Source organism: Neltuma alba, unplaced genomic scaffold (assembly GCF_004799145.2).
Source record: "Neltuma alba isolate B1F8T4 unplaced genomic scaffold, ASM479914v2 tig00003988_pilon, whole genome shotgun sequence".
Lineage (NCBI taxonomy): Eukaryota > Viridiplantae > Streptophyta > Magnoliopsida > Fabales > Fabaceae > Neltuma > Neltuma alba.
In genome coordinates, this window is record NW_021633509.1 from 35,272 (window position 1) to 61,404 (window position 26,133).

Sequence of the window (26,133 nt, forward strand, 5' to 3'; positions counted from 1 at the left end):
TAGACCTACTTATAAAGGCTTTTTTAATAAGACCCAGATTTGAAGAACTCATGTCCAAGCTGGAAATGATCAATGTCTACTCTCCAGCTTGAGGGGGAGTGTTGAGTTATAAACTCAGGCCCAATTAGGCCTATTAGCAATTAATGAAAAACTCTTGATTATTTTGTAAATATCCCATATATCTAAGATAACTAGATTAGATATGATAGGATAGATTTAGATACTATGTTTAGGTTTATTTTTCACTTGTTGCCTACATTTCTTGCCCCCATATTTGACTCAATGTAAGTTCTTCATTCAAGCAATAATATTCAAAGGTGTACCATTTTTGTTTCTACAATATATTTTAAAGGATATTTTTCTAAAGTTCTAAAAATCTCCAACATCTAATTTTTGCCTCAGGATTTATTTATAAGAAATAACTTACAACTAAATTAAATTTTAAATACAACGTGTTTTTTTATTAATAGGTTTATAGGTAGTATTAAATCAGACAAGTAAAAAGTAGAGCACATAATGCAATTCTCTAAATAGTACACCGAATCCATATTCAAATATGTTATAACATATTAAGCTGGGTCACATGGGGAGAAAGATAACGAACATAACAAAAGCTGTTTGGATTTTTTGCTTACAACGGTTTTTATGCACATTAACATCAATTAGCAATTAACTAAAAAGAAATTAAATCGTGATGATATAAGATTGAGAGAAAGAAAACACCAGGCTCAATCATCAGAACTTTGAATAACCTTGTTAAAGTGAGGTAAACAATATGCATACAGGGAAGGCCACGAGGCAGCCATCAGTTGTATCGGTAAAAAAATTGCATACTGTAATTCTTACTCACATCGTAACATTTATAAATTAATAGCAATAATAATAATAATAATTGAATGAAAATAATTGTAAAATATCTCCTGGTGAAGTATTAATTCACTATAATACCTTTCTTTTCTATATGGAAGTGTTGAGCCTGGACACGGTTATGAGAGATCATGCTTCTCCTTTCCTTTCCTTTTGTCATCCAATGCCTGTAAACCCAGAAGAATGAAAGTTCCAAAAAGAAGAAATGTCAGACAAACCCAGTACCTAATTATTTCACAGCAACTCGTTTACAAGATTGCTGTCAACTATGGATACAATATAGCTTCAGACATGATGAAAGAAACCAATATTTGATTAATATAAAAAAAAATATAGACTTCATAGTATGCTGCACTATTCACCATGAATATTGAGACTCGTTTATGAAATTCTGCGTAGTGCATGAGAGGCCATCTAGCTATTGAGCAAAACTAAGAATGGTGTTACATCTACCACTTACGAACCAGGAAGAAGCAAAAAGCTGATGAAAGATTTAAGGAAAGACGGCAGGTTTTAGCTCTGGCAAGAGTAATTCAAGTTGTATAAAAATTTGGGAAAACTTGTTTCCAATGGAAAATCAAATTAAAGTCACCACGGTAATGCTTGGTTTTCAAATCTACAAGGGTAAAAACAGATGAGCTTGCCTCCCCATTCCTTGTTTGAAAAGAAATATATGAAGGTTATGCAACGGATACATAAAATTACCCCACCAAGGGTAACAAGTATCACAGTTTCTGTGTTTCATAAGTCATGGCATCTTTTGATAAGCAATAAAGTCCATTAAATATGTCATACTATCACAATGCTACATTTACTTGTCAATGGCTTTGCCAGCGATATACACTCATTTCTCAAAACGCAAAGCCATACCTTACTCTGATACATACGCATGGTCAACACAAGAGTGTCACGCATTCTACAAAATGAAGGGCAATGAACACTGTTAATAATCCAAATATCAAATGTATGCATGCTATGCACGATTTATCGATACTAGATTCTTTCCAATAGAAACCACGTGTAGCAATGTCCAAGGAAAATCCTAGGGAAAATTTTACTTGATCTAAATTGTTTAAAAGGAAGTTCACAAGAACCATAAATTAAACCAGGATTAAGGATGAGGGGAACAGAACAATGAATATAACTTCGGTTACTTATTGTCAGGAAGCTTAACCCCAAGTATTATGAACGATAGGAGACTACAGTAGAAACAAGAGTTAATAGGAGATTTTGTCTATCAACTCTTGTCTCTAGAAACAAGGCTATGCTCAGGCATTTGAAAGTGTATATTTGGAGCACATGGCACCCATCATAATTTACCAAAGCTAGAGTACTCGATTCAAAGAAAATGTTTGGAAACTAGTGAAACTTTACAGGACTTAGTTTTCAACAGGAACAGAGTACAAGCATTACCGGACATCATGTGTGCATAAAGGACGGGAAGATCCATTTGAGCATGTTAATACAAACTGTGTTGTGAGACCACAAGGAACTTTAATCTGCAGAAAAAACAATAAAATAAAGTGTGATTTTAACTCCTTAAACAAGATACAGTTATCAGCAAAATAATTCTGATTCAAGAAGAAATTGGAGTCATATGCCAAACAGAAAGGGCAGAAAGTTGTCCCCGAACATGTATATGGTCCAACTCTCACAATATTGAGAGATTATTCTTACAACTATAGATCAACTATTTTAATATATTTTCTGCAGTCATTTCTGTAATCATGGAACCGGGCACTATAACAATCACGTCTCTCCTATAGATAAATAATATAAGAAACAAAGACCTTGGTGCAAGTATTGTCATGAAACAGGCGACATCAAGGTTAACTGCTGGAAACTTCAAGGGAAACCAGTGAACTGGAAAGCAAAAGTAGAGGGATATTCACGGTATAATTGTGATCAATGAAGAGAGTAGAACAGGTTAATCCGTACCATTCTAATTAGTAAAGAAATTAAAGAAGTGTACACTGTTAATCCCCTCACCTGCTTAACTCCTAGGTGATGTCAACATTCAACAAGCATAAACTGAAGTAATTCCCCATTGACCCCTTCCTTTCATGTCTATGAACAACAAAACATAAAAGGAGCCATGAATCAACCTTTGTTGCCATCGTTGTGTCCTACACAATCACCACAGCCCTCAAGCCCCAGGGAAACATTTTCAATCCTCATGTCCAGAATCTAACAAATTTATAGAGTGACTTATTTAATTCCCACCCTTTATGAACATTGTACTTAATTTGGGAGCCAAGTGAATACTTCCATATACACACCATCCTTTAAATAACCCCCTTAGAAAGCATTCTACATATCAAGTTGGTGAGGCGGCCAATCAAGACCAGATGTCATGGAGAGTACTTTAATAGTGTTGAATTTTGCTGTTGGTACAAAAGCTTCTTGAATATCAATCTTGTATTTGAGTTAGCACTTCAACCAGCAGCCTTACTCTATGTTGACTGATGATTCCAATAGGGTCATACTTGATAATAAGCATCTTCTGGGGTAAATCAGCATTCCAACATTCCATTTCTGTCAAGGGTTATTTTTCCAACCAGGTGTTTCCATAGCCATAAAGATGAACAAAATAGATGTAAGAGAAAATAAAATATTGCTTATGTACAGTAAATTCACAAAATCACAGAGCATAATTTGTGAGATTCAATGTATATACTGCACATTGACAATGCTTGGCTAAATAATTTTAACCATGAGTTCTTCTAAGAGCCATATGTTCTATTAGTTGTCAACTTGCAGTTGATATACCATGCAACCAAATATGTGAGAAATGTAATTTCTTGATTTACATTGAAACCACTGCAATTAAACTATTATAAGGACTGTGATATCATAGGACATACCGATAACTCTGAGGAGAATTTCTCTTCTACTACCACTTCTTCTGACCTATTAATCTTAATTTGGTACCCTGATCGTCTTAAGAATAGAGTTGCTGGCTCCCAATTTTCGGAAGAATCCATCTATGAGAAATGAGCAGGAAAAATTAGATATGCAAGTTAAATTCACTAATCTGGCACAAATAATATTTCATCTAAAATAAAATACAGATTATATCCAAAAGAATTAGATGCAAAATGCTGAAAGCCTACAAATTAGTTTAGCACAGCAGATTGCCTATTGTAAATGTTTAAACTTCAAATAAGAACAAATAATCCAATTCACTATGTTGAAAACTGTGGAAGTACTAAGTTATTTTTAAATTACTGTATATGTAAATAGACTAACTCCTTGGTATTCTTTTAGGTCTAGGGCCGTTGTTGTAAACTTCACTTTGTCTTAGGCCTATAAATAGGGGCCTCCTCCCAAACTTGTAAACTGTCAGTCCCCATTGAGCACATGATGCAACTGGTTTATGGTCCAACAATCCGTTGCTGGCACCAAAACATGCAACAGGAGACATAATGTAGCAACGGAAGGTGAAAATGGTGGGGCTACTGCTCCAACAAAGGACCCAAAGTTTATATACAAAAAGAAAGAAAAGTGAAGGACCAAAAGAAGGGATGATGATGAAGAGGTAGGAGGGAGCAGTTAAAGAAATTTTTAGTGGGATATATAGAGATGATAGTCGAGAATGAAAGGGGGAAGAATAAGGATTGCATCTAAGTGTTGTGGAGAGATACAACCTCTCAAAAGTTGGCAAACCTCTTATATTCTTGAGGTTCTAGTTCTGCATTGTTGTGCTTGTACCATGTAGTTACTTTTTAACAAAATAATAAAAAATTCATAGAACATCTCTGCAGGTTTATTGATTTACAAATAGACATACAGGGCATGTGGCTAAGTAATTAAGTCAATGATCTCATTTAGAGTATTCTCCTCTGACAAATATTATCAGATGGCATAAAGATCTGGGAAGCAAAAAACCAGACTTACTAGAAGTTGAACATGGAATGTTGCTTTTCCTTTAGACAGGTTAGTGTCAATCTCTCGCTGCATTTCGGGATCTATAAATTCATCAGAAGAATGTGTTTAGAACAAATCAGGAGAGGATGAAGTAATGAAAGCCAATGGATATACGGCCACAAGTATGCATGAATCAGTCAAAGATAAAAATGTGCATTGCCTAAGTTGTACAGTTACTAATGCCTATAGCACTATTTTTATTTCATGACAATGCATGAGTGCTCTCACTAGTTTTATATGAAAGATATATCTGATCCACTATTACTCATACTTTATTCCCTATTTCTTTCACTTCAATTTTCATAAAGGAAGAACCAACTACACTAAACCTTTGGCTAGTGAAGCAAAATTGGAATGACCCTCATCTCTACCACTAAGATAGAAGACAAACTATCTCTTTCAAACCAAAAAAAAAAAAAGTAAAAACTTTTCATACGCATTTGTACATTTTGCATTATTTACTTATCTCCCAATTTTATCTCCTGCCATGTTTCATACCCAAACCCCATCTTCTGACATGTTTTATAATGTTTTTTGAACCAAATTTGTCTATTTTTCATGACGAATTGATGCATGATGTGAAAAGACGTTTTTGGAGTACAAATAGAGGGATTTAGCATATCTACAAGCCATGGATGTCTAGTCATGCATTCCCCCTTAGATTTGGCGTTTGGATGGATTTGTTTGCTGATTTATGATTGTATAAAGACCTAGTGTAGTTGATTTCTGTCATAATTAATCTATCATTCTATTTTAATTAACCACAAATTATAAGCCACCGTTTATGCATTAAATCTATTGCGTTACGCATTGAGAGGGGAATTGCAATAGGAGATCCCCAGAGAAATAGGCTTAGATCGAGTCAGGGAAATATATAAGCGCTAATGAGGGAAATTAAAGGTTGTATGCATGCGAAGCCATTATTCTAAATTCTATTGAGCCTAAGGGATTAAGTTAGGATATATGAACATGAAAATAGCTATAATCCTAATATCAGATACACATTTTCTATATCAAAAGGGAAGTTCATAACCATGAGGGAATCAGTTGTTAATCAAAATAAAAGTCGGACATGAGTTTATCTTTGTTCATTCGTAGGAAGTATATCATGAAAGCCACATTCTAGAATAAGATACACATTTTCTATCTCAAAAGGGAATTTCACAAGCCTGAGGGAATTAGCTGTTAATCAAAATAAATGTCAGACATGAGTTTATGTTCATTCGTAGGAAGCATATAATGAAATCCCAATTCGACAGTTCTTTTATAATTAATTTAGTTTTTGTAAATTTGCAATATAGGTGTTAATTCACACTAGAAGCGCTCCCCCCCCCCCCCCCGCCCCCACCCCAAAAAAAGAAAAAGAAAAAAAGAAGAAGAAGAAGAAGAGAAAACTTAGAGACCTAATGCAGCTCGAATTTGTTTTGACACCTTTTATATTAACAAAATAACTTTTAGCACGTTAGGTTATCTTCACTTTGTTAAGAAAAATAAATTCCAATTGAAGTAGATGCTTTAAAAGCCAGCAGCAAACAAACTTACCGCATCTAATTTTGTTTTGATCATTAGCAAAAAGATTCACTAGCTCCCCCTGATTAAGACAACAAGATTGACGAAAGAAATAATCAGGAATACATTTTCATAGAAGAGATATATCTACCATTCCTACTATATATTATTTCTAAAAAACACAGCTACAATAACTCATTAAATCTCGAATGATAGGATTCATCTGGAAGCAGGGAAAAGATCAAGGGAACCTAAATCCTTAACAAATTTTAATGCTGATACACCAAGATTCCTCAATGTCTGTTATTGCATCTTACCTTCGCATCAACACAATCCATTATATTGAAATAGACTTCATAGTCTAATAGAAATTTTTTTGTGTGTTCCAGACAAAATGTCTAATTTCTCATGATGTTGAAGAGTCAAAGTACATGGGTATTTGTGGAGAAAAACTACTCTATGAGATGAAGTAAACGTTAAACAACCACACTATCCATTAACGACTGATTGATTTCCTAAGCAGTTTCTTAATTCCTAGGGTCAGCTATGGACATTAATCATCATAACTACAATGATTTCAAATGCACCACCTCAAAGCCAGCAGTGGATATCATCAATTTTAAGATTGATGATTAGATGACACAATAATTTATAGTAAGTGCATCTACAAGATGGGTTCAATAAGAAACCAAAGGAGTACCAATTAGACAGCCACCCAGTTTTCACTTTGATAAAGTGTTTCTTACATAATATGTTTAACATAGTCATGTTGAACCAATTGTGAGTAATACTAGTAGTGGATTCATTTGTCACAATAAAATTTTACTGGGCCTTTCATTTTGTCTTAATATCTTCCAAGTTATCTTAAGCAATAATAATTTAGATATTCTATTGAAGTGCTTTGTCCATGGGTCACATATTCATATTGGGGTGACCAAGCTGATTCTGTTTTCAATAGATTTTTTATTTGTTTTCCATTCTTGTTATTCTCGTTGGTTCTACAATCAAGTCGCTTACTTATATTCAAGCTTTCTTATTTTTATGCCATTTTATTTTGGATTTGACTTGAAAGGTGGTTGCTACCAATTCTATTATTCAATAAGACCAGACTGACCGGTTTAACCAGCAAACTAGTGAATTGATGCATAGTCCAGTCCGGAATGGGGAGAAGAATTGACAAACAGCCTAGAATCAATCAAACCAGCTAAAGTCACTAAAACCAGTAAGCGGTTGAACTGGAAGAATTTTTTTTTTTTTTTTTTTTAAGATTTTCTTAAAACCTGTAGAGATATTATAGGAGATATTATAAGATATGTAAATATCCTGTAATTAGCATATAGGATACGATATGATATGATTTCCTAGTAATAAGCCATTAATACTTAGGCTCCTCTATTTTGTATATATACCCAATCAGAGTATCAACAAAATACACAATTTTTATTCTCTAAATTACATGGCATCAGAGCCAGTTTAATAGGGTTAAAAGAAACGTTTTTTCTTGCCTCCAACGTCTGTGCACTGTTCACCAGCATCCCTGCACTGTTCACACGGCTACCACAAAGCTCCATTTTCCTGCCCTCTACAGTGCACATGCGCTGGTCAAAGGAGGTCGCAGGTTCCGATCGGCCAACAACCGGAGTCTCGTCGTCATCCAAGCAGCGCGTGGCCTTCACGCTCCGTCACCCTAAGCCTGCACTGTTCACACGCCGTCCCGTTTTCCGGCGTTGTCTCTCGGTTTCCGGCGTCATCTGTTGTTTTCCGACCCATCCCTGCTGCTTCTACTTCCCGGGTCCCGTTGTTTGTTGTGCTTCAGAGCACTTTGGCTTCCTGAGAGAGCGTTGGTACTCTAGTTTGTGGAATTCTGATATGTCTTTTTCTGGTTTGTGGAATTCTGATTTGTTTTTGTGGTCCCTCGTGTGATCCATTTGGCTAAATAGTGTTGCTGTGATAATTATTGTCCTAATGGGTGATAACAAGTCTGTTGTTCCTGAGGTGGTTCCAGTAGTCACTAAGATTACTGAACACAAACTAACTTGGAAAAATTGTCTAGACTAGAGTAAGACTATTCGTATTTATTTTCGGAGTATTGAGAAGGAAGATCACTTGACTGACAATCCTCCTGACGATAAGGATGCTTCTCGCAAGTCATGGTTAAGAGATGATGCACGGCTTCTGTTACAACTTCGTGACTCTATTGACAATGAGATCATGCCTTCTATTACTCATTGTGAATTTGTTAAAGAACTAATGGATTATTTGGCACTTTTATACTCAGGAAAGAACATCTCTCGTATTTACGAGATCTGCAGATCGTTCTATTGGTCTGAGATGCCAGTTGATCGTTCCCTCACAAACTTCTTTATGGAGTTTAAAAGCACCTATGAAGAGCTCAATGTTCTTATGCCTATTTCTGATGATAGGAAAGTTAATGTGTCTCACCGCGAGCAGATGGCCACCATGAGTTTTCTGATTGCACTGCCATCTCAGTATGCGGCTGCTCGATCGCAAATTTTATTTGGAGTTGAAATCCCCTCTTGAAGAAGCTTTCTCTCGTGTACTGAGAACTGAACAAAACCCTTCCTCAGCTCCCATTACACCCACTAGTGCATTACTCAGTCGAGGCCAGAATGACAATCGAGGGCTCCCTAATCATAGTGGTCCGAAACCAGGAGGTGTTAATCAAGAACCCAAAGAAGTGATATGTTACTACTGTAAGGAACCGGGACATACTAAACGCACATGTCGTAAGCTGCAAAACAAACAACAACAACAAAGCTCTGCCCATGTGGCCACAACAGCCAATGACACGGTTACTATCTCAGCTACCGAGTATGCTCAATTAAAGTTTGCAAATCCCCCCGTGAATGCTGCTAGTGCAACAGGTAATGAGGCTACTGCCATTGTCTCTTCTTCCTCCAAATGGATCATAGACTCTGGTGCTACTGACCACATGACAGGTAACCGTCATCTCTTCTCTAGCTATAATTCTTATGCCAACCCTTCTGCTATCACCATTGCGGATGGTTCCCACTCTCGTGTCCTTGGATCTGGCACTGTTAAACCTACTCCTTCTATTCACTTAAAATCTGTACTCAATGTCCCTAATCTTGCTTTTAACCTTTTGTCCCCTAGCAAGCTTACTCGCCAATTAAATTGTTGGGTCTCACTTTTCCCTGACCATTGCTTGATACAGGATCTTTTGACGAAGAAGATTATTGGTAAGGGCTACGAATTTGGCAGACATTACTTCCTTGATGATCAGGGGTCTCGTGCGGTGGCTTGTATTGGTGGTGTCACTCCGTTTGAAGCACATTGTTATTTGGGTCATTTATCTTTATCTTCTTTAAAAAGGGTTTATCCTCAGTTTCAGCATTTGTCGTCTTTAGATTGTGAGTCGTGTCAGTTTGTTAAACATCATCGTCTGCCGTTAGTGTCTAGAGTCAATAAACAGGCTTCGTCCCCTTTTGAGTTAGTGCACTTCGATATTTGGGGTCCATGTCCAGTTGAGTCCAAAGGTGGTTTTAAATATTTTGTCACATTTGTTGATGATTATTCCTGTACCACTTGGTTATATTTAATGAAAAATCGTTCTGAGCTTTTCTCTCACTTTTGTGCTTTTGTTGCTGAAATTAAAACTCAATTCAATACTCTTGTCCACACCTTACGCAGTGATAATGCTAAAGAATATTTTTCTGAATCCTTTCACTCTTTTATGCTTCAACACGGCATTCTTCATCAATCTTCTTGTGTGGATACACCGGCTCAGAATGGTGTTGCCGAAAGAAAAAATCGTCACTTATTAGAAGTGGCCTGTGCACTTTTATTTCAAATGTAGGTTCCAAAAACATTTTGGGCAAATGCTGTCTCCACAGCTTGCTTTCTTATTAATCGCATGCCCTCCTCTGTCATTGATGGTAACATTCCCTACACCACCCTCTTTCCTTCCAAAGCCTTGTTCCCACTTGATCATAAGATCTTTGGCTGTGTTTGTTTTGTTCGGGATGTGTGTCCCACAGTCTCCAAATTGGACCCCGTCTCTTAAATGTCTTTCTTGGCTACTCTCGAGTTCAAAAGGGTTATCGGTGTTTCTCTCCTACTCTGAATCGTTATCTGGTTTCAGCCGATGTCACTTTTCAGGAATCTGTTGCCTACTTTGCATCTAACGCTTCTGCTTCACCTTCCCCACCAGCGGAGGAGGATACCTTTCTGGTATATTCAGTCAGTCCAACCCCACCACCAGCACCAGCTCCCGTATTGGCACCTGGTCAACCACCTCTGTCTCGGGTTTACACCAGACGTTTGAAGGAAACTATTCCTACTGTTGCGCCACATTCTGCTCCACCATTATCTGCTTCGTCATCCGATCCTGCAGCACGCATCCCGCACCCTGAGCCTGACCCTGTTCCAGGTCTAGATGCTGATCCCTTACTTGACTCTAAGACACCTCCTGTTCCAGATCCAGATCCCTCCCTTGATTTGCCCATTGCCCTTCGCAAAGGTAAACATACTTGTGCCCATCCTATTTCTTCCTTTGTTTCATATAACCACCTCCCCTCTGTTTCTCGTGCCTTTGTTGCCTCTTTAGATACTATTTCAGTACCTAAGTCCCTTCATGAAGCCTTGTCCCACCTGGGTTGGCGTATTGCTATGGAAGAAGAGATGGCGACCCTTCATTGTGCTGGCACGTGGACCTTAGTGGATTTACCAGCAGGAAAGAAAGCTATTGGGTGTAAATGGGTGTTGACCCCTGAAGTTAAGGCAGATGGTACACTTGAACACCTCAAGGCTCGCCTCGTTGCAAAAGGCTATGCCCAAAAGTATGGTATTGACTACTCTGAGACTTTCTCCCCCGTGGCCAAGCTCTCCTCTATTCGTCTGTTCATCTCCATGGCCACTACCTATAGTTGGGATCTCCATCAGTTAGATGTCAAAAATGCCTTCTTAAACGGTGATCTCCTTGAAGAAGTGTACATGGAGCAACCACCGGGTTTTGTTGCTCAAGGGGAGTGTGGAAAGGTGTGTCGCCTTAAGAAATCCCTTTATGGCTTAAAGCAAAGTCCTCGGGCATGGTTTGACAGATTTAGTACTGTTGTGAAGAACTTTGGCCTGCACCAGAGTAAGTGTGATCATTCTGTGTTCTATCAGCAAACAAGTGCCGGCATGATCCTACTGGTTGTGTATGTCGATGACATTGTGATTACAGGAAATAATGCCTCGGGGATCTCATCACTCAAGTCATTCCTTAACTCACATTTTCAAACGAAGGATCTGGGTTCATTGAAGTACTTTCTAGGAATTGAAGTCATGAGGAGCAAGAAAGGCATCTTATTGACTCAGAAAAAGTATGTTCTTGATCTGCTGAAAGAAACTGGGAAACTAGGGGCTGCCCCGACCAGCTTCCCTATGGTCTATAATCCTCTGCTTGATGCTGATGGTAGCATACCATGTGAAAATCCTGATGAGGCGGCTAAGAGCAAGCCGTTTGAAAATCCAGAGAGGTATAGGAGACTGATTGGGAAGTTGAATTACCTTACAGTGACTCATCCTGATATCACCTATCCAGTGAGTGTCCTTAGCCAATTTATGGTTGCGCCAACTGTCCGACAGTGGGAAGCCTTAGAGCATGTGTTATACTACTTGAAGGGATCCCCGAGTCGTGGGATATTGTACAAAAATCATGGTCACACAGACATTGAGTGCTTTTGTGATGCTGATCATGGTGGGTCAAAAGCCACGAGACGATCCACTACAGGATACTGTGTTTTTGTAGGAGGCAATTTGGTGTCTTGGAAAAGCAAGAAACAGAATGTGGTGTCAAGATCAAGTGCAGAAGCAGAATACAGAACCATGGCACAATCTGTATGTGAGATAGTTTGGATATACCAGCTACTAAAAGAGGTTGGTCTTAAAACCTCGTTACCAGCAAAACTATGGTGTGATAATAAAGCAGCCTTACACATAGCGTCGAATTCGGTCTTCCATGAACGAACGAAACATATTGAGATTGACTGTCATTTCGTCCGAGACAAGCTCAAGGAAAACTTCATCTCTACAGGACATGTCAGATCCAGCGATCAATTGGGTGATCTCCTCACCAAAGCTCTTAATGGGGTTCAAGTTGAATATCTTTGTAACAAGTTGGGCATGATTGATATCTATGCTCCAACTTGAGGGGGAGTGTAGAGATATTATAGGAGATATTATAAGATATGTAAATATCCTGTAATTAGTATATAGGATACGATATGATATGATTTTCTAATAATGAGCCATTAATACCTAGGCTCCTCTATTTTGTATATATACCCAATCACAGCATCAATAAAATACACAATTTTCATTCTCTAAATTACAAAACCTAAGCCATATTTTATGCATAATTATACACTACAAGCATTGGAAAAGAAATACTAGTAGGAAAATATGCAGGAAATATGTGTTTGTGTATATCACAATTATTAAGTCATAAAATAAGTATATACATGATAGGAGTATTACATCTCATCGTTATTTTATTTTTGACGATAAAATAATGATTAACTTTTAAAAATTATATACATACTTATTATCTATAGTCGCTTTCTATTTTTTATTGATTTTATTATTTTTATTTGAAATCAATTTTTCATATATTTTTGTGATTACCTTTTGTCTTCCTTGCTTAAAATAGTTAGCACATATTTCAAATATATTAATTTAATCATGACCAGGTCAATCATGGTCCAACCATTACATTCTGAACTAGTACTTTGCCTAATTTAATGGCCAATTCGGTTCTTTATCCTGGGCTTAAGCAGTAACTCTTTCAAGCTGACCACCATGACTGGCTAACAGCTATCCAATTATGGTTCTGCTCCTCATGTGGCTGTCAAAAACCTCCTCAAATTTATATAGGTGGAAAGAGAAGGAGAATCTTATTAACGTAATTGCATAGCCACGTGAAGCAGATCCTAAGTGCTAACCTTGGCTTGCAGAAAACAATATGTGATGTGACCGCGGATGAAAATAGATCAGGAAGGAAAATATTAATTTTTTGTTAATAACGAATTTAATAAACATAATCTTGATATCTCGCATTTATTGGGCATGCAGCGTAATGTTCATAACGCCCTATACTATTGAAACTCGCAAAGAAAGTTTTGTCAAACCTGACGGCCTTCATCATCCATTGGAATGCACTCAACAGATATCACTTTATCAACATCATCAGCTGTAACTACATACTCAGGATTAGTGGCACCTGATCCAAGAAACAACAAAACGATAAAATATTATGCTCAACTTCTATCAGGGCCATCAACTCAGTGCAAAAAGAAATGGAGGTCATTTCACCTTCAATGTATTGCCTAGTACCATCCTGAAGATGCCGGACCCACTAATGCAAAACCAGCAGTCAAGATGATATCAGTAATAAGAGAGAGAAATTGGATGCAATTTCAATACAAGAATGATTGGCAAGAATTTTAACCTGAAACATACAAAGAGAAGTCCCCCGTACTTGATATCCACATCCAAGAAGTTTCTCTCCAGGAACAGCCTCACCAATAATTTGAAAATTCTCTATGCCCGGGCCATCTAAATTGATGCAACAGGTTAGGATAAAGGTATGCGGTCCATCTTTAATTCTAAATCATAAAATATCTTCATAAACGGAAGATATTGCACCTTGATCATATTGCGGTGAAGGTTGAGACCAGTTGCCATTAAACATTCTTTCTCTGGCTCTATCATGAATTACATTATTATCATGTATTTGAGAGAACGATATACCCCTGGACAAGTCATTTCATGAGTAAGAAGATATATCCAAAACAAAATAAGCCAAATCAATATTAGTAAGCAACAAAGAGTTTTAAAGTCTCACATTTCCTTATTGAGAATGAGGCAATTACATGCTTTTTTTTTTTCCCCTTCTTTTATGCAAAGGGGGCTTACTCAAGGGACAAATTTCAAAACATTAGGGAATAATGGAATAATTAAAACAAAATTAGCTAAAAAAATAACATTAATTACAATTCTAATATTCCACGTCAAGCTGGGGAATGCATGCCTTCCATGGCTACGTTGATGATTAAGTTTGAAAAATATCACTAGATAACTCTGGTAAGTGGATATGCAAGTTGGTCACTTAAAAAAACACAGCAATGAAGGACCTAAATGCAAAAAGTTGCCTCAGGGTACAGAATGAGAGAAAAAAAATTATCATGACAAAGAAAGTCAATGCTTAGAAAGGAAAAAGAATGACAATTAAGGCCATAAATGGGGAAAGGTAGCATCTCAATAGCAATGAAAGCTACAAATTAAAAGAAAAGGTCTCGTGGCAATGAAAGCCACATGAAAAAAATGGCAATGGAAAACCGTGTATGGTTAACAGTAAATAATTTTTCCTCAGGAAAATGCAAAAAATGTTGAGAATATATGGTGCTCTCGTGGTTGATGTAATGACACAAGTTGATGGTTTGGTCATATTTTGATATCATCATAAAAAGATGATAATCTAGGTATTTTCATCGAAGCACCTTGGGATGGTGACTAAAGGTGACAATCAAAGGATAGCACTGATCAAGAGTGAAGAACAATAGAGGATAGCTTCAAAAAATTGAATGAGGCCCAACTAAAGAAGGTGACGAGTTACAACACAATGCAGAGCTTGTGACCACTTCTTGCCAAACAGTGGACAAAGGAAGAGCTCTCCATGCTCACACATTACTGAGCAGTGTCAGTCCCAGCAATTCTGAAGTGGCACGTAATGGCACTTGGAGTCTAGCTGTAGTTCTGTCAACATTAGTAGGCCGGTTGGCAAGTTTTGTACAGATCTCTTCAGTGCTTGGATCAAAATTGAACCCAGAAAACAGCAAAGCTTGTCTTAGCAGCTATGAAGGCCACACAAAAATGAAAGAAAGACCAGTGACGCTCAAGGTCACCTTGAGACTAATAAAAGTTTACTGGAATGAAGCCACCATGGGGAAAAGCTGATTAGAGGAGGCGGGGAGGGGCCACAACTTTGCTAAACATGTGGGCAAAGCATCCACAACTTTTCTCTCTTACCAACTCTTGACACCACGACAAAAGGTTATATACTGTCACTAATATAATGGGGCAACTACACAAGTACTTATAGACACAAAAGGGATCTATTCTAGAGTCGTATGACAGCAAGGGACAATAGGAAATGATGAAATAACTAAAATAGAAATAATTAAGAACAAAACATCATTTACAATTCCACACTATGCAAATTTCATCTTATGACCATAATTTAATTGCTAAACCCTTAGGTAATTCTTATATGTAAATGGAGAGGGCAGATGTGTAACGGCTCATAGCATAGAAGCATGCATGTCCTATCACATTATATTGGATGATTAGAAAATTATCACTGTCTTTTCACTTGCTAAAATCAAAACTCAGCTAGCATTCAGGTTGATAGCAGCCCATGCTAGAGTTTAGGCTGTGGTTAAAGATACCTTCCAACACATTTTGCTTTTCAAATTATATGTAAGGGACATCAAATTGAAAAGCCAAACTGCATATAAAACGAACCTATCAGCTTAAGATGTGATGATTGACCCTATTAATTGCAAAGTTTACATTCGCGTTAGGAACTAGGCTTCTAGCATCCAAAAAACATCATAGTGGACATACCGTGCCATGTTGCTCGTCAAATGTGCATGCTGTTCATTCCTAACATTGTGCTGTGGAAAATCATGTTGAATCTGCAAAGAAAACCTAGATTTCAATAAAATCAGAAAGAAAATACTTTAAATCAAAAATTAAAGAAGCACAGATAAAGTAAGCACAACACATGCAATGAGACTATATGACAATAGTATTGCTACCATGGATGGATTATACAAATGATTTGTCCAATTTCCAGATCCTGGACTTTCAACACGAACACCATTTTCACCGTAACTTTGTAGCACAGAACTTAAATCTCTAATTCTGTCCTGGAAAAAAAAAAAAACAGAAAAGAAAATGGTCATTTAGCGATAACTAAAAATCTATGGCCTTTGTAAATGACCCATTAAATCAAATATAGATTTTACTAGTGACAGAGCTATATTTCAACATTCAACAATGAACACCACCTAGAATGAGTGGCAAGATATATGAAACAAATACTGTTGACAGCTCAAATTACGGAATCTTTTTTATGCAGAACAAATCATAGACCAGAAAAGAGAATAATCCAAAATAATTTAATTGCTTATGATTTCAAGAATAATTGGATTAATAATGAAGGTTAAATTCTTGGGATCTTTTCTGGAATAGTTCTAGACGGTAAATACTATTATTTTACTATGATATCATGTACACTGACAAAAGTCTCCAACTCTGTTCATATCTATGAATGGGAATACGGCTTCCTCCTCTTAACTGCAAAGAGAACGTGCAGCTACTCCAACAACAAAGCAAGAATTAAGCAAGAAAATAAGGGCCAAAAACAAAGAAAGACTGAACAAATTATACATGATAATGAAGATTCACAATCTTACATGCGAACTTCGGATCCTCCACTGTAATTGATCGTGTAAATGCTGCATAAATACATAATAATTACTTAAATCGTGGATAAAACAATTTATTAAACCATATACACAAACTTCAGAGAGAAAACAAAAGAAAATGAACAGAAATCACACCCAAAATACATATATTCACGTGCAAACAACAATGACAAAGTCAGAGATGTATTTAATGCTTTTGCTATTTATCTTTCATTTAAGATATTCATTATATAATTAAAAATATATTTATGTACTTATGACCAGTTCAAGCATAATTTGATCATCATCCGAACATTGAACAATAAATCAATTCCTCGACCAGTTCAATTGTAGATCTAGTTTTTAATACCTTGCTTTAAACATCCTTGAAGGAATAGGAGTGTTTGGTTGCAAGTTAGCGGAGACTCCTTTGCAATGAGCCTAAAAAGAAGGGCTAAAACTATTAGATACTCCAATTGACACTAGTGGATTTACAGATTAGTTGGAAAATGCATTTATCTTTCTCGTACTAGACCTAAAACTAGTTTTCCTATAAATTTGGTTTGCCAATACTTGAGTAAGCCAGCTATAAAGCACTTCCTTTGGGGGTCAAAACACGTAAATAGCGGCATAAAAGTTTATAGTAAAGCATATTGAGAAAGATCTATCAATGAAAGATGGTCCACTTCACAATATTGTACACTTGATCGTGGAAATCTTCTCACGTGTAGCAGAGGAAAACAAGTTGTCATTAGAAGCAACACGAGAGGCAAATTTATAGCTCAAGATCATCAGATTTGTGAGGTTTGGTGGCTTAGAAGAATATAGGAAGAAATGATTATCCTTATATTGTGAAAATATGGCAACAATTGGTATTGTAAAGAATATTGTGAATCATAATAGAATAAAGCATGTGGCAACTGATCTGACATTTCAATAAGGGAAACTTTCAAGTGGGTATGCTTTGATTGACTTATCCTTTAGACCTAAGTCAAATAGCATATCTTTCAACAGAGGTTTTTCCTCATCTCACGTTTGAAGCACTAACTAACAAATTAGGCACATTGGACACCTTCAACCTATCTTGCAGGGGACTGTTGCAAATCACAGGTGCTTCCCATAGGTCTTTAGCATCTTCTCCTTTAATCTCTTTAATCCGAGATAATTTGTTTTGATTCTGCCTCCTACTTATATCCCTTTATTAATTTCGTTCAAAAACTAAAGTATATTTGCATTTTGATTTTTTTTTCCCTTTTTTTTTTTTCTTTTTTCTTTTTTTTTTTTTCTTTTCCTTCTTGGTCTGCCAACATATTTGAGTTTTGCTAACTTGCTGTGATTCTGGGAAATATGTTCCCTGCCTCCTCCAGCTTGCACACCCCTTCTGATTAAGTAAAAGCAAGCATTTAAATCTGTTTTCCCTCAGAAATTGCACAAACAACCTTGATAATAATAGACCTTAGTGATCCAGAATCTGATATTTTCTTTTTCCTTTTCATAAAATAAATAAAATCAAGTATAGAACAATAGAGATAGCAACCATGCCAATCGAAGCATTCACTATTTAGCAAGCAAACCCATAATGAGCCTGAAGTACAAGAAGGAAGGCTACTTAAAGAGGTACTGATTCAGTTGGAAAGATAACTTCAGTGCAACTGATATGTTTGACCCACATAACAGTCAATGAAATTGTCACTCAAATTTCACAAAGAAAACGCTTGAGCCATTTAAGTAGGTAATGGAACCATTGAGATAGATCCTCATTGAGTACGTCCATTTGCAAATGAGGAATGGCTTAGAAAGAGCAGAGAAAGGTAGTCGGTTGCGAACGAATAATTCACAGTGAATTAATACTAATAAAGTGGAATGGCCACCGCTGGGAGAAACAGGAGGGAAAAAAAGAGGAATGGGCACCACTATAAAAAATTATGTCCCGCAGCTCCCAAGAGCATTGGAAAGCGGTATTCCCTCTATTCATTGGAGCACCATAGGCCTTACAAGTTCACATCAGCAATATATTTTCTGGTGACATGAAATCATATCAATAAACAATCATCCACATCTACTAAGTAGACATTTCAGGAACATATCAAAAAATTGCGTCTCGCTCACAAATCTCCCATAACGATCATTTTAAAGAAAAGAACTGATAAAGAGGTTCAATTCAAGATTTATGCAAATCAGTACATAGCATGTTTCACCAATCACCTTTCCAGTATTGCGCCATCCATACCTTTATGCTGTTAGATATTGAAGAAGCGTTCATAACACGAGGCCATAAGCTATATTCAGCAAGTAACCCCAGCATCGATGACATGAAGATATATCTCTCGTCTTCTGCAGCCTATAATATAGTTTATCATAAAGAACAGCAGCCAGACAACAGAACCATGTACTAAAAACAATAAGACCATCCTTATGAGATACATGTTTCAACGTAAGCAACTCTAATTTCAAGACAAGAAACCATGCCTTTTATGTTCAAGCTTTTCATTAGCAAAAATCAGTGGGCTCAGTATCACAGGGCCCAAATTGTTTACATGATTGGCATCCATGATCATTATGATAGTTGGAAGAGAATAGGGGTAGGTAGAAGAAGAAAGAGGTATAGTGTTAGGATCCTAATCGGATTTTCTAAGATGAAGGGAGAACAATGACAATGACACCCCACTGGATCTCTCAAGTAAGAATCTCAACTAATAAACCGTAGTAGCCAAGGATAAATTCTATTAAGAACGAGTAAACTAAGAATCTCACTCTACACACCCTCAACAGCCAAATCAATAGAGAATTTCCAACTAATTCAAATAATATTTTATTTCTCAACGATGATTAGCCTTAAGGCTTGCTAGCCTATTTATAAACCGAAAATACACTGAAGTAATTAACAGAAAAATATAAAATACTTCCTAATATCTAGGAACTACTTGTAAACAGAAAAGAACGTTGGTGGACTTGTTCAACAGCCAAGAGCCCACTTATTTAGCTAACTCTAAAATAATCAAAATAAAACAATTTAAAACTTATTCAAACTAATACAAATTTCAGCCTAAGGATTTGACCCAGCTATTCTCCTTTTCTTCCGCCACTGTTGCTGATTAGGATTAGGATTCATATCATATAGTGTATAGGAATTCTCACCAACTGACTTAGCAACTCCTCAAGTCAGGTTACAAATTATTTACCTAAGTTAGATGACTGACTAAATAACTACCATAACAGCATGTGATTGAATTCAGCAAGAAGTTTTACAGCCTCCCTTTTGCCACACACCATGGCTGCTTTTACTGCCAAATCATAATTCCCAGTAACCCCTGAACTCACGTACATTTAGATGACATGATTTCCTGCCACATAAGCCTTAACAGCTTATTCTGTTTTTTAAGTCGTTATTATTCCTTTAATTTATTTATTTTTCTTTCATTTTCTTTCCTTTTTTCTTCATTTCAATAGCTCCTTTGACCTATATCTTGTAAATGGGATGGAATAAAGATGGAATGAGAGGCTACCCTATAGTGTCTCTTCCTATACACATTTATTTGGCACCTTCAAAAAAAAATTACAGAGAAATTATTTCTCTCATCATCTCAGCCTCTCTCCTTTTCCTATTTCATGAGCTAGCTCTTGACATGTCAGAGTGCTGAAATTCAGCCTTCAGACAATCAGAAGGGAAAAAGTTACCCCCTTCAGATATGCCCCCTCATACTATTGTGCAACGTTGAATGCCCCAGCCTACAAGATTTAAAGACCCTCAACCTACTTCCAACATCATCCACATGCTGAATGGACTAGACTACCTTCAGTGCAGTAAATCTGTGCTCATGTTTGCGAGTGAAGGGTTAAGAGTACTTGACTGTTGAGATTGTTCAACCTGCAAAAGATAATCCAAAGTACAAGGTGTGGAATGCTAAGAAAATCTTTTTTACGTCTTATTTTGTTAATTCTATGTCTATGAAGATTGGAGAAAACTACCTATTCTACAAGAAGGCTAGTGATATCTAAGTGAGCATTCATAAGTCAAACTATGCGGGAGAATTTTCACAAAATCTTCATTCAAAAACTAGAGCAAGGTGAGATGGTGGTCAACCAATGATATCCTCACCAAATATTGGTAGCAACTAGCTGAAAGTGACAAAAGAAAGAATGTAGCTTCAATCTTTAACTTCTCTCATATTCCACGCCATGGTAAAAACTAAAGATTGAAGCTACAGAATTTCTTGTCACCTCTGAAGGTATAATATTCTGGGGGGGGGCGGGGGACTATTTTGTTTCATTCCTCGATAAATCATCTTCTCATGTCTCATAATATGAAATATGAATAAAAGAAAGCATTATAACATTAGCAAAAGTCAAAAAGGGAATGTCTTTTTTATATTATATTATGCCTCATTCATTACCAGTAAAATAAAATTGGTATTGAAGATTCAGATAAGAAACCGGAGGATTCTACAAGAAAAAGAAAATTAAATATCAACTATCTGACTTCTACTATGCAAAAAGTCATGGCCATGGCACTATACAAGCATTAAGAACAAAATGCCAGCAACAAAATGGTGAGATTGTTATGGAGATGGATACCCAGTTTCAATTCACATTCTTAAGCTTATGCTGTAGCTCTTTTGCTTGAGAACATAAGTGGAGTGCTTTTATAGATGGTAACTCAGAAGACCAATTCCTTTAAGATTCACAAGGCACACCCTTAATACACCCTTAGTTCTGTGACCCACTAAGAGGCCATAAAAACAATCCCTTTCTGAAAAAGAAGTGATAGAAGCAACTTTGGATTACAAACTCTTGCTTCGATTTTAACCAATGACAAAATAATTGTGTTGAGCCTAAGTATACGTACGTGAGAAAGAAAGCCCAAATGTAGCCTAGTTTATAAGGGTGTGTGCGTGAGTGGCATGAGCCCGGTTTATAAGGGTGTGTGTGTGAATTGCATGAGAAGGGTAATTGTGGTTTTTAGTAAACAGACGGTTAGGCAGTGGAACGGATATAAGTATCTGTTAGTTGCATGTAAGGGGCACGGAAAATAGTGAGTGAACAGTGAGGAGAGTGGTGTTCTCGAATGCACCGGTCTATCCGATTTCCCCTTGGCTGTATTCTTCCACTGGGTTATGCTGGTGGATCGTTTCTGGTTATATCTAATAATACAGTAATTCTGGAGTAGTTTCCATCAAATTGTCACAAGGCAACATGGACAGTCATGGATGACCTTCAAAGTCAACCCTGCTTCTGTTAAGAGGTCAATCAGTTAGGTCCACAAGTCAGGTAATTAAGAGTAACAACCAGAATGGTGTCAGTCACTTCGCCTAGTTATAACGGAAATGTGGGTCTGTTTCAGTTTGTTGAATGAATCGAATGTTCTTCTCTGTATTACTATTCACGCTTCTGTTTTCCTATTCTATGGTGCACTTTGCGCTAATAATCCTGCAAAAGCTGAACACTGACAAGGAACACTACGCTCCTTACTTGCCCTAAACCATAAAGTGAATAGTTCAGGGAAGGAAAAAACATAGATCATCTGGTCAAAGATGGCACCTATTGATGTAAGCAAAACACTAACACAACCATGAAAAATTAACTTACCTTCAAATCATGAACCAATTTTAAATTTTGTTCAAGATCACCCTTTCTACGAGCCAACTCATTGGATGCAGAAGTAATGGCTTCATTTTGCTTTTCATCAATTGCCTAAGCAAACAAATTTTCAAAATCATCTTTGTCAAAGTAAGAAGCTAGAAGATAACTTTTCAAGGAAATCACATACCATTCTTAGTTCAGAGAATTTTCTCTCTAATTTGTATTTTTCATTCAACAGCTGCAATTCCTGCTGCGATAAATTAATTAATTTCTTCAAATATCAATGATGAACGAATAATATTTCTGGTTTAAATTTCATACTTTCACACAAGCAACAGCAATCTGTTCACGAAGGGATAGGATCTCTGCCTCCTGTGCCCTGGCTCTTGAATAAAGCTCCTACACCATTAACATATAATTTGATATGTCATGTCAAGCTTCTTGTATGATCAAGAGAGATCACATACAAAAACTCAATGCAGTGTTGCTCTTGTAACCATTCTTTGATGTGTTAGAACAAACTAACTCAAAAGTCGTGTTGAACTTTATTACCATAGCCTCTAGGTCCTCGATGTGATTGAGGTCATCACTGCTTTTGAAATTCTGTTTGCTAGTGGAGCATCAAAATTACGCCTACATTGCGACACAGTACAACAGAAGTTGAAATACTGCTCAATCAAAATATAAACTAATGAAAAAGAATGAACACAGATAGGGATAAGAAGTTCATATTCTAGAATTTAGCGAAAGAATTCAGAAATATTGAAGAATGTCAATTAGATTGGCTGCATCTTCTGTTGTGTAACTTTTTATTTAGACATTATTTAGCAGAGAATAAATATGGGAAAATGACAAAAAAAGACAGTGAAAATTGTAAAATCGCAAATTGGAACCTATTACAACACTTTGAATTGCAAATGACAACACATTTTTGACAAAATACCTCATTTGCAATTTCACAATTTTCTTAGTCTTTTTTGTGATTTTCTCAAGAAATATTATAGAGAAGCGGGGAAACCTCCACAAAAAAGATATCCCTAATCTTTATCTCCAGCCAAAATCTAATATGATGAGTGGTAAGTACCGAAAATGGAGTCCCATCAATGACCATGCCTAATCTGAAAAATATAGTGATGGAGAGTATCGTATGGGAAATGAATTTCTAAGCACTCACATGGGATAGATTTAACACTTGGTTGTCGTCCATTAATTTGATGTAAAACATGCCTTGGATCACTTTGGGCAACAAGGAGATAATCCGTGGCAGTCTAGAAAAAAACACCATAGCTAGGCACCAACTTAGGCAATGTTCTAGACAGCAAGTTTTCAAGACTAAAACTCCCCTCCTTATTTGGCAAACATCAAATCCCAATAAACAAGATGGTCAGACCAGAGACAGTAAGTCCATCCACAAGCCTAGACTGGACAAGCAAGTCTTAATTAGGTGATGCACCCACTCAAAAAATAAAAAAGAAATCTCCCATCCAATTATTCAGATATATAGATTTCAGACAAACCACCAGGACAAGAATCCTAGCAAGTCAAAATATTCTCCAAAAGGAGAATAATGTCATTTGAAATCCACTGTCAGACAAGAACCTATTTCAAGCCTGCAAAAAATGCCCTTAACAACAACTTTCCACATTTTCATAATCTCATGGTTAAGTATATCAAACCCTAAAATAAACAAGGAGAAAGAGGTTCCAACTCCTGTTTATCCTCAAAACCATGATTTTGTCGCACCAACGACAATGATAACAGAAGTACCAACAAAGGAACAAGCAAAAGACCACTGTCTTCATTTGACAACACGGCCATATCTCACTGAAACCAGGTCTATGGATCCCTACAACCTTACCAAACAAAAAGATATTGCTAATAGTACTTGGAAGGGAAATAATGAAATGATGATGAAATTTTTTTCAGAATGTAATGATTAGAATCAAGAAGAAAGAACCACGGATAATATTAGGAGAATGTAGTGTGTGCGTGCGCGTGTGTGCGCATGTGGGTGATTTAAACACATGAAGTCTATGTAAACGTATATTTCTTTCCTTTAGCATTTTCATTTTGATTAGCTAAGAATTCTTAGTCTCCTAAGAGTGCAAAATATACTTTTGACATGAATTAGTCTCTGTTCTATAAATTTTTCATGTGAAAGGCTCCTGACCAAAAGCAATTATCAATCGAGGCTTGAACATAAGTAGTTAAGAAGATCTTTGACAACCAAAAGAAAATATAAAATAAGTAAAAGGAAATTAAACTGAACCATTTCCATCTACTACCTGTCCAGAAGAATTCCGGAGACTTGACTCTGGATCCCATTATTTTTAAGTCCATACAAAGAACTTTCAATTGACGACATGGAGTTACTAGAATAGGGCTGTCTTGGGCATGACATGTAGTTGTACCATAGCTGATTGCTTTCATTATCACCTACGGATTACTGCATATTTTCTCTCATTATATCCCCTTAGCTCATAAACAAAGTTCCTGTAAGAAATATCTCAAACAAACACATGAAGCATTTAGTGTCTTATTAGAGACCCCAAAGCAAAAGTATCAACGGATATTTTAATACCCAACATCCTTTTTACAGATATGCTAATACCAGAAAACCGAAGCATCCATACAATCACATATCATCTTATTTCAATGAGAAAATGTTAATCCTTCGATAAGAATAATTTATTATATGATCATACAATAACATAACAGATACAATCCCCACACGGTGACAAGTGCTTCACATTACAAGATACTGTACAACCTTACATTGACCAACTACCGAACTCGTAAGTGCGTCTAAAATTAACATGTTCAACAACATCGACAATCCAAAACAATCAAACTCTAACGTATAGTCCTTAATGTACCAGAGGAACAAAAAAGCAAACTTCGAGCATCCTACTAAGACTCCAGAAGATATCAAATGCGGGCAAGCAACTATGACTTGTTATTGCTCAATGTCAAACACAAGAAAAAGCCAAATCGACGTAGAGTACAATACGTACCAATAACAGCATATCACAACGACCCAGAATTTAAAGCAAAGCCCGCCGAAAGCAATAAATGTATCAGTTGCCTTCGGTTCTGGCGAACCCTCCAGAATTAGAGATCTCACAGCTCTGAAATGAATACTATAATATTCCAATTAAGAAATGCAGACGAGAATAGGAGGAATAATTTAAAGCCAGAGAGAGATCATGGGTCTCGGTGCACAAGTCACGGCGCGTGGATCGTTAGAAGAAAAATCCGTTTGGCTCAATTATGAAGCTGTAAATTTCAACAACGCCATGAAACAGAGAGGACAAACGGAGAAAATTGTGACTGGAAAAGCGACATGAAATGCCAGTTAATTAACAAAACCAATAATTGTTTTTGCGTGTGTATAGGTATATTTATTTATATGCACACATATATATACACACACGGGAGCAGACGAAGAAGGAGCCGTTCGGAAGAAAAATTCTAGAGGTCAATGGCAAATCCTGTTTTCAGCGAACTGATCGTTTCAGAGAATTGCCACGTGGCTGATTTGGGGACAGAAAATGCGATCTTTGACACGGCCAGAACTACTATAGAGAAAATCAATCAGAGCAAAGGAAACATCAAATTGTTCTTTTCTTTGTGAATGTTGAAAACTAATTAATTTTGTTTTGACTTTTACTCATAAAGGCGAAGAAATCATCTAACAACAAATGAAAAATTCTGTTTACATCATAAAAAATCACATATTTTTCATTATGGTTCATCA

At 36.6% G+C, this 26,133-nt stretch overlaps 1 protein-coding gene across 4 annotated transcripts; it reads right to left on the bottom strand.

Annotated features, from left to right (window-relative positions):
• Window positions 1–596: 596 nt before the first annotated feature.
• On the bottom strand, window positions 597–25,821 carry LOC114743258 (uncharacterized). 4 transcript variants are annotated; one of them, XM_028931460.1, is made up of 22 exons: window positions 25,391–25,821; window positions 24,662–24,869; window positions 23,551–23,792; window positions 22,929–23,009; window positions 22,698–22,775; window positions 22,564–22,623; window positions 22,383–22,487; window positions 19,027–19,137; window positions 17,167–17,237; window positions 16,806–16,847; window positions 16,146–16,251; window positions 15,952–16,022; window positions 13,948–14,078; window positions 13,775–13,881; window positions 13,639–13,681; window positions 13,455–13,546; window positions 6,337–6,385; window positions 4,765–4,835; window positions 3,732–3,851; window positions 2,281–2,366; window positions 1,738–1,783; window positions 597–1,034 (listed from the first exon to the last, which is right to left on the bottom strand). In XM_028931460.1, exons 4-22 carry the CDS (start codon window positions 22,929–22,931, stop codon window positions 987–989), a joined length of 1,440 nt encoding a protein of 479 aa, XP_028787293.1. In that variant the 5' UTR covers window positions 22,932–23,009; window positions 23,551–23,792; window positions 24,662–24,869; window positions 25,391–25,821; the 3' UTR covers window positions 597–986. The 4 variants fall into 4 exon arrangements, with proteins under 4 accessions (XP_028787293.1, XP_028787292.1, XP_028787291.1 ...); XM_028931459.1 differs by having other exon boundaries at window positions 23,551–23,797; XM_028931458.1 differs by lacking the exon at window positions 23,551–23,792.
• Window positions 25,822–26,133: the final 312 nt, after the last annotated feature.

Excerpts from the sequence above, each read along its gene's own strand:
- LOC114743258 (XM_028931458.1), bottom strand. Across the intron at positions 22,624-22,697 it reads TTGCTGTTGCTTGTGTGAAA|GAATTGCAGCTGTTGAATGA; the intron begins GTATGAAATTTA and ends TTATCGCAGCAG. Across the intron at positions 19,138-22,382 it reads AATTGGTTCATGATTTGAAG|GCTGCAGAAGACGAGAGATA; the intron begins GTAAGTTAATTT and ends ACTATATTATAG.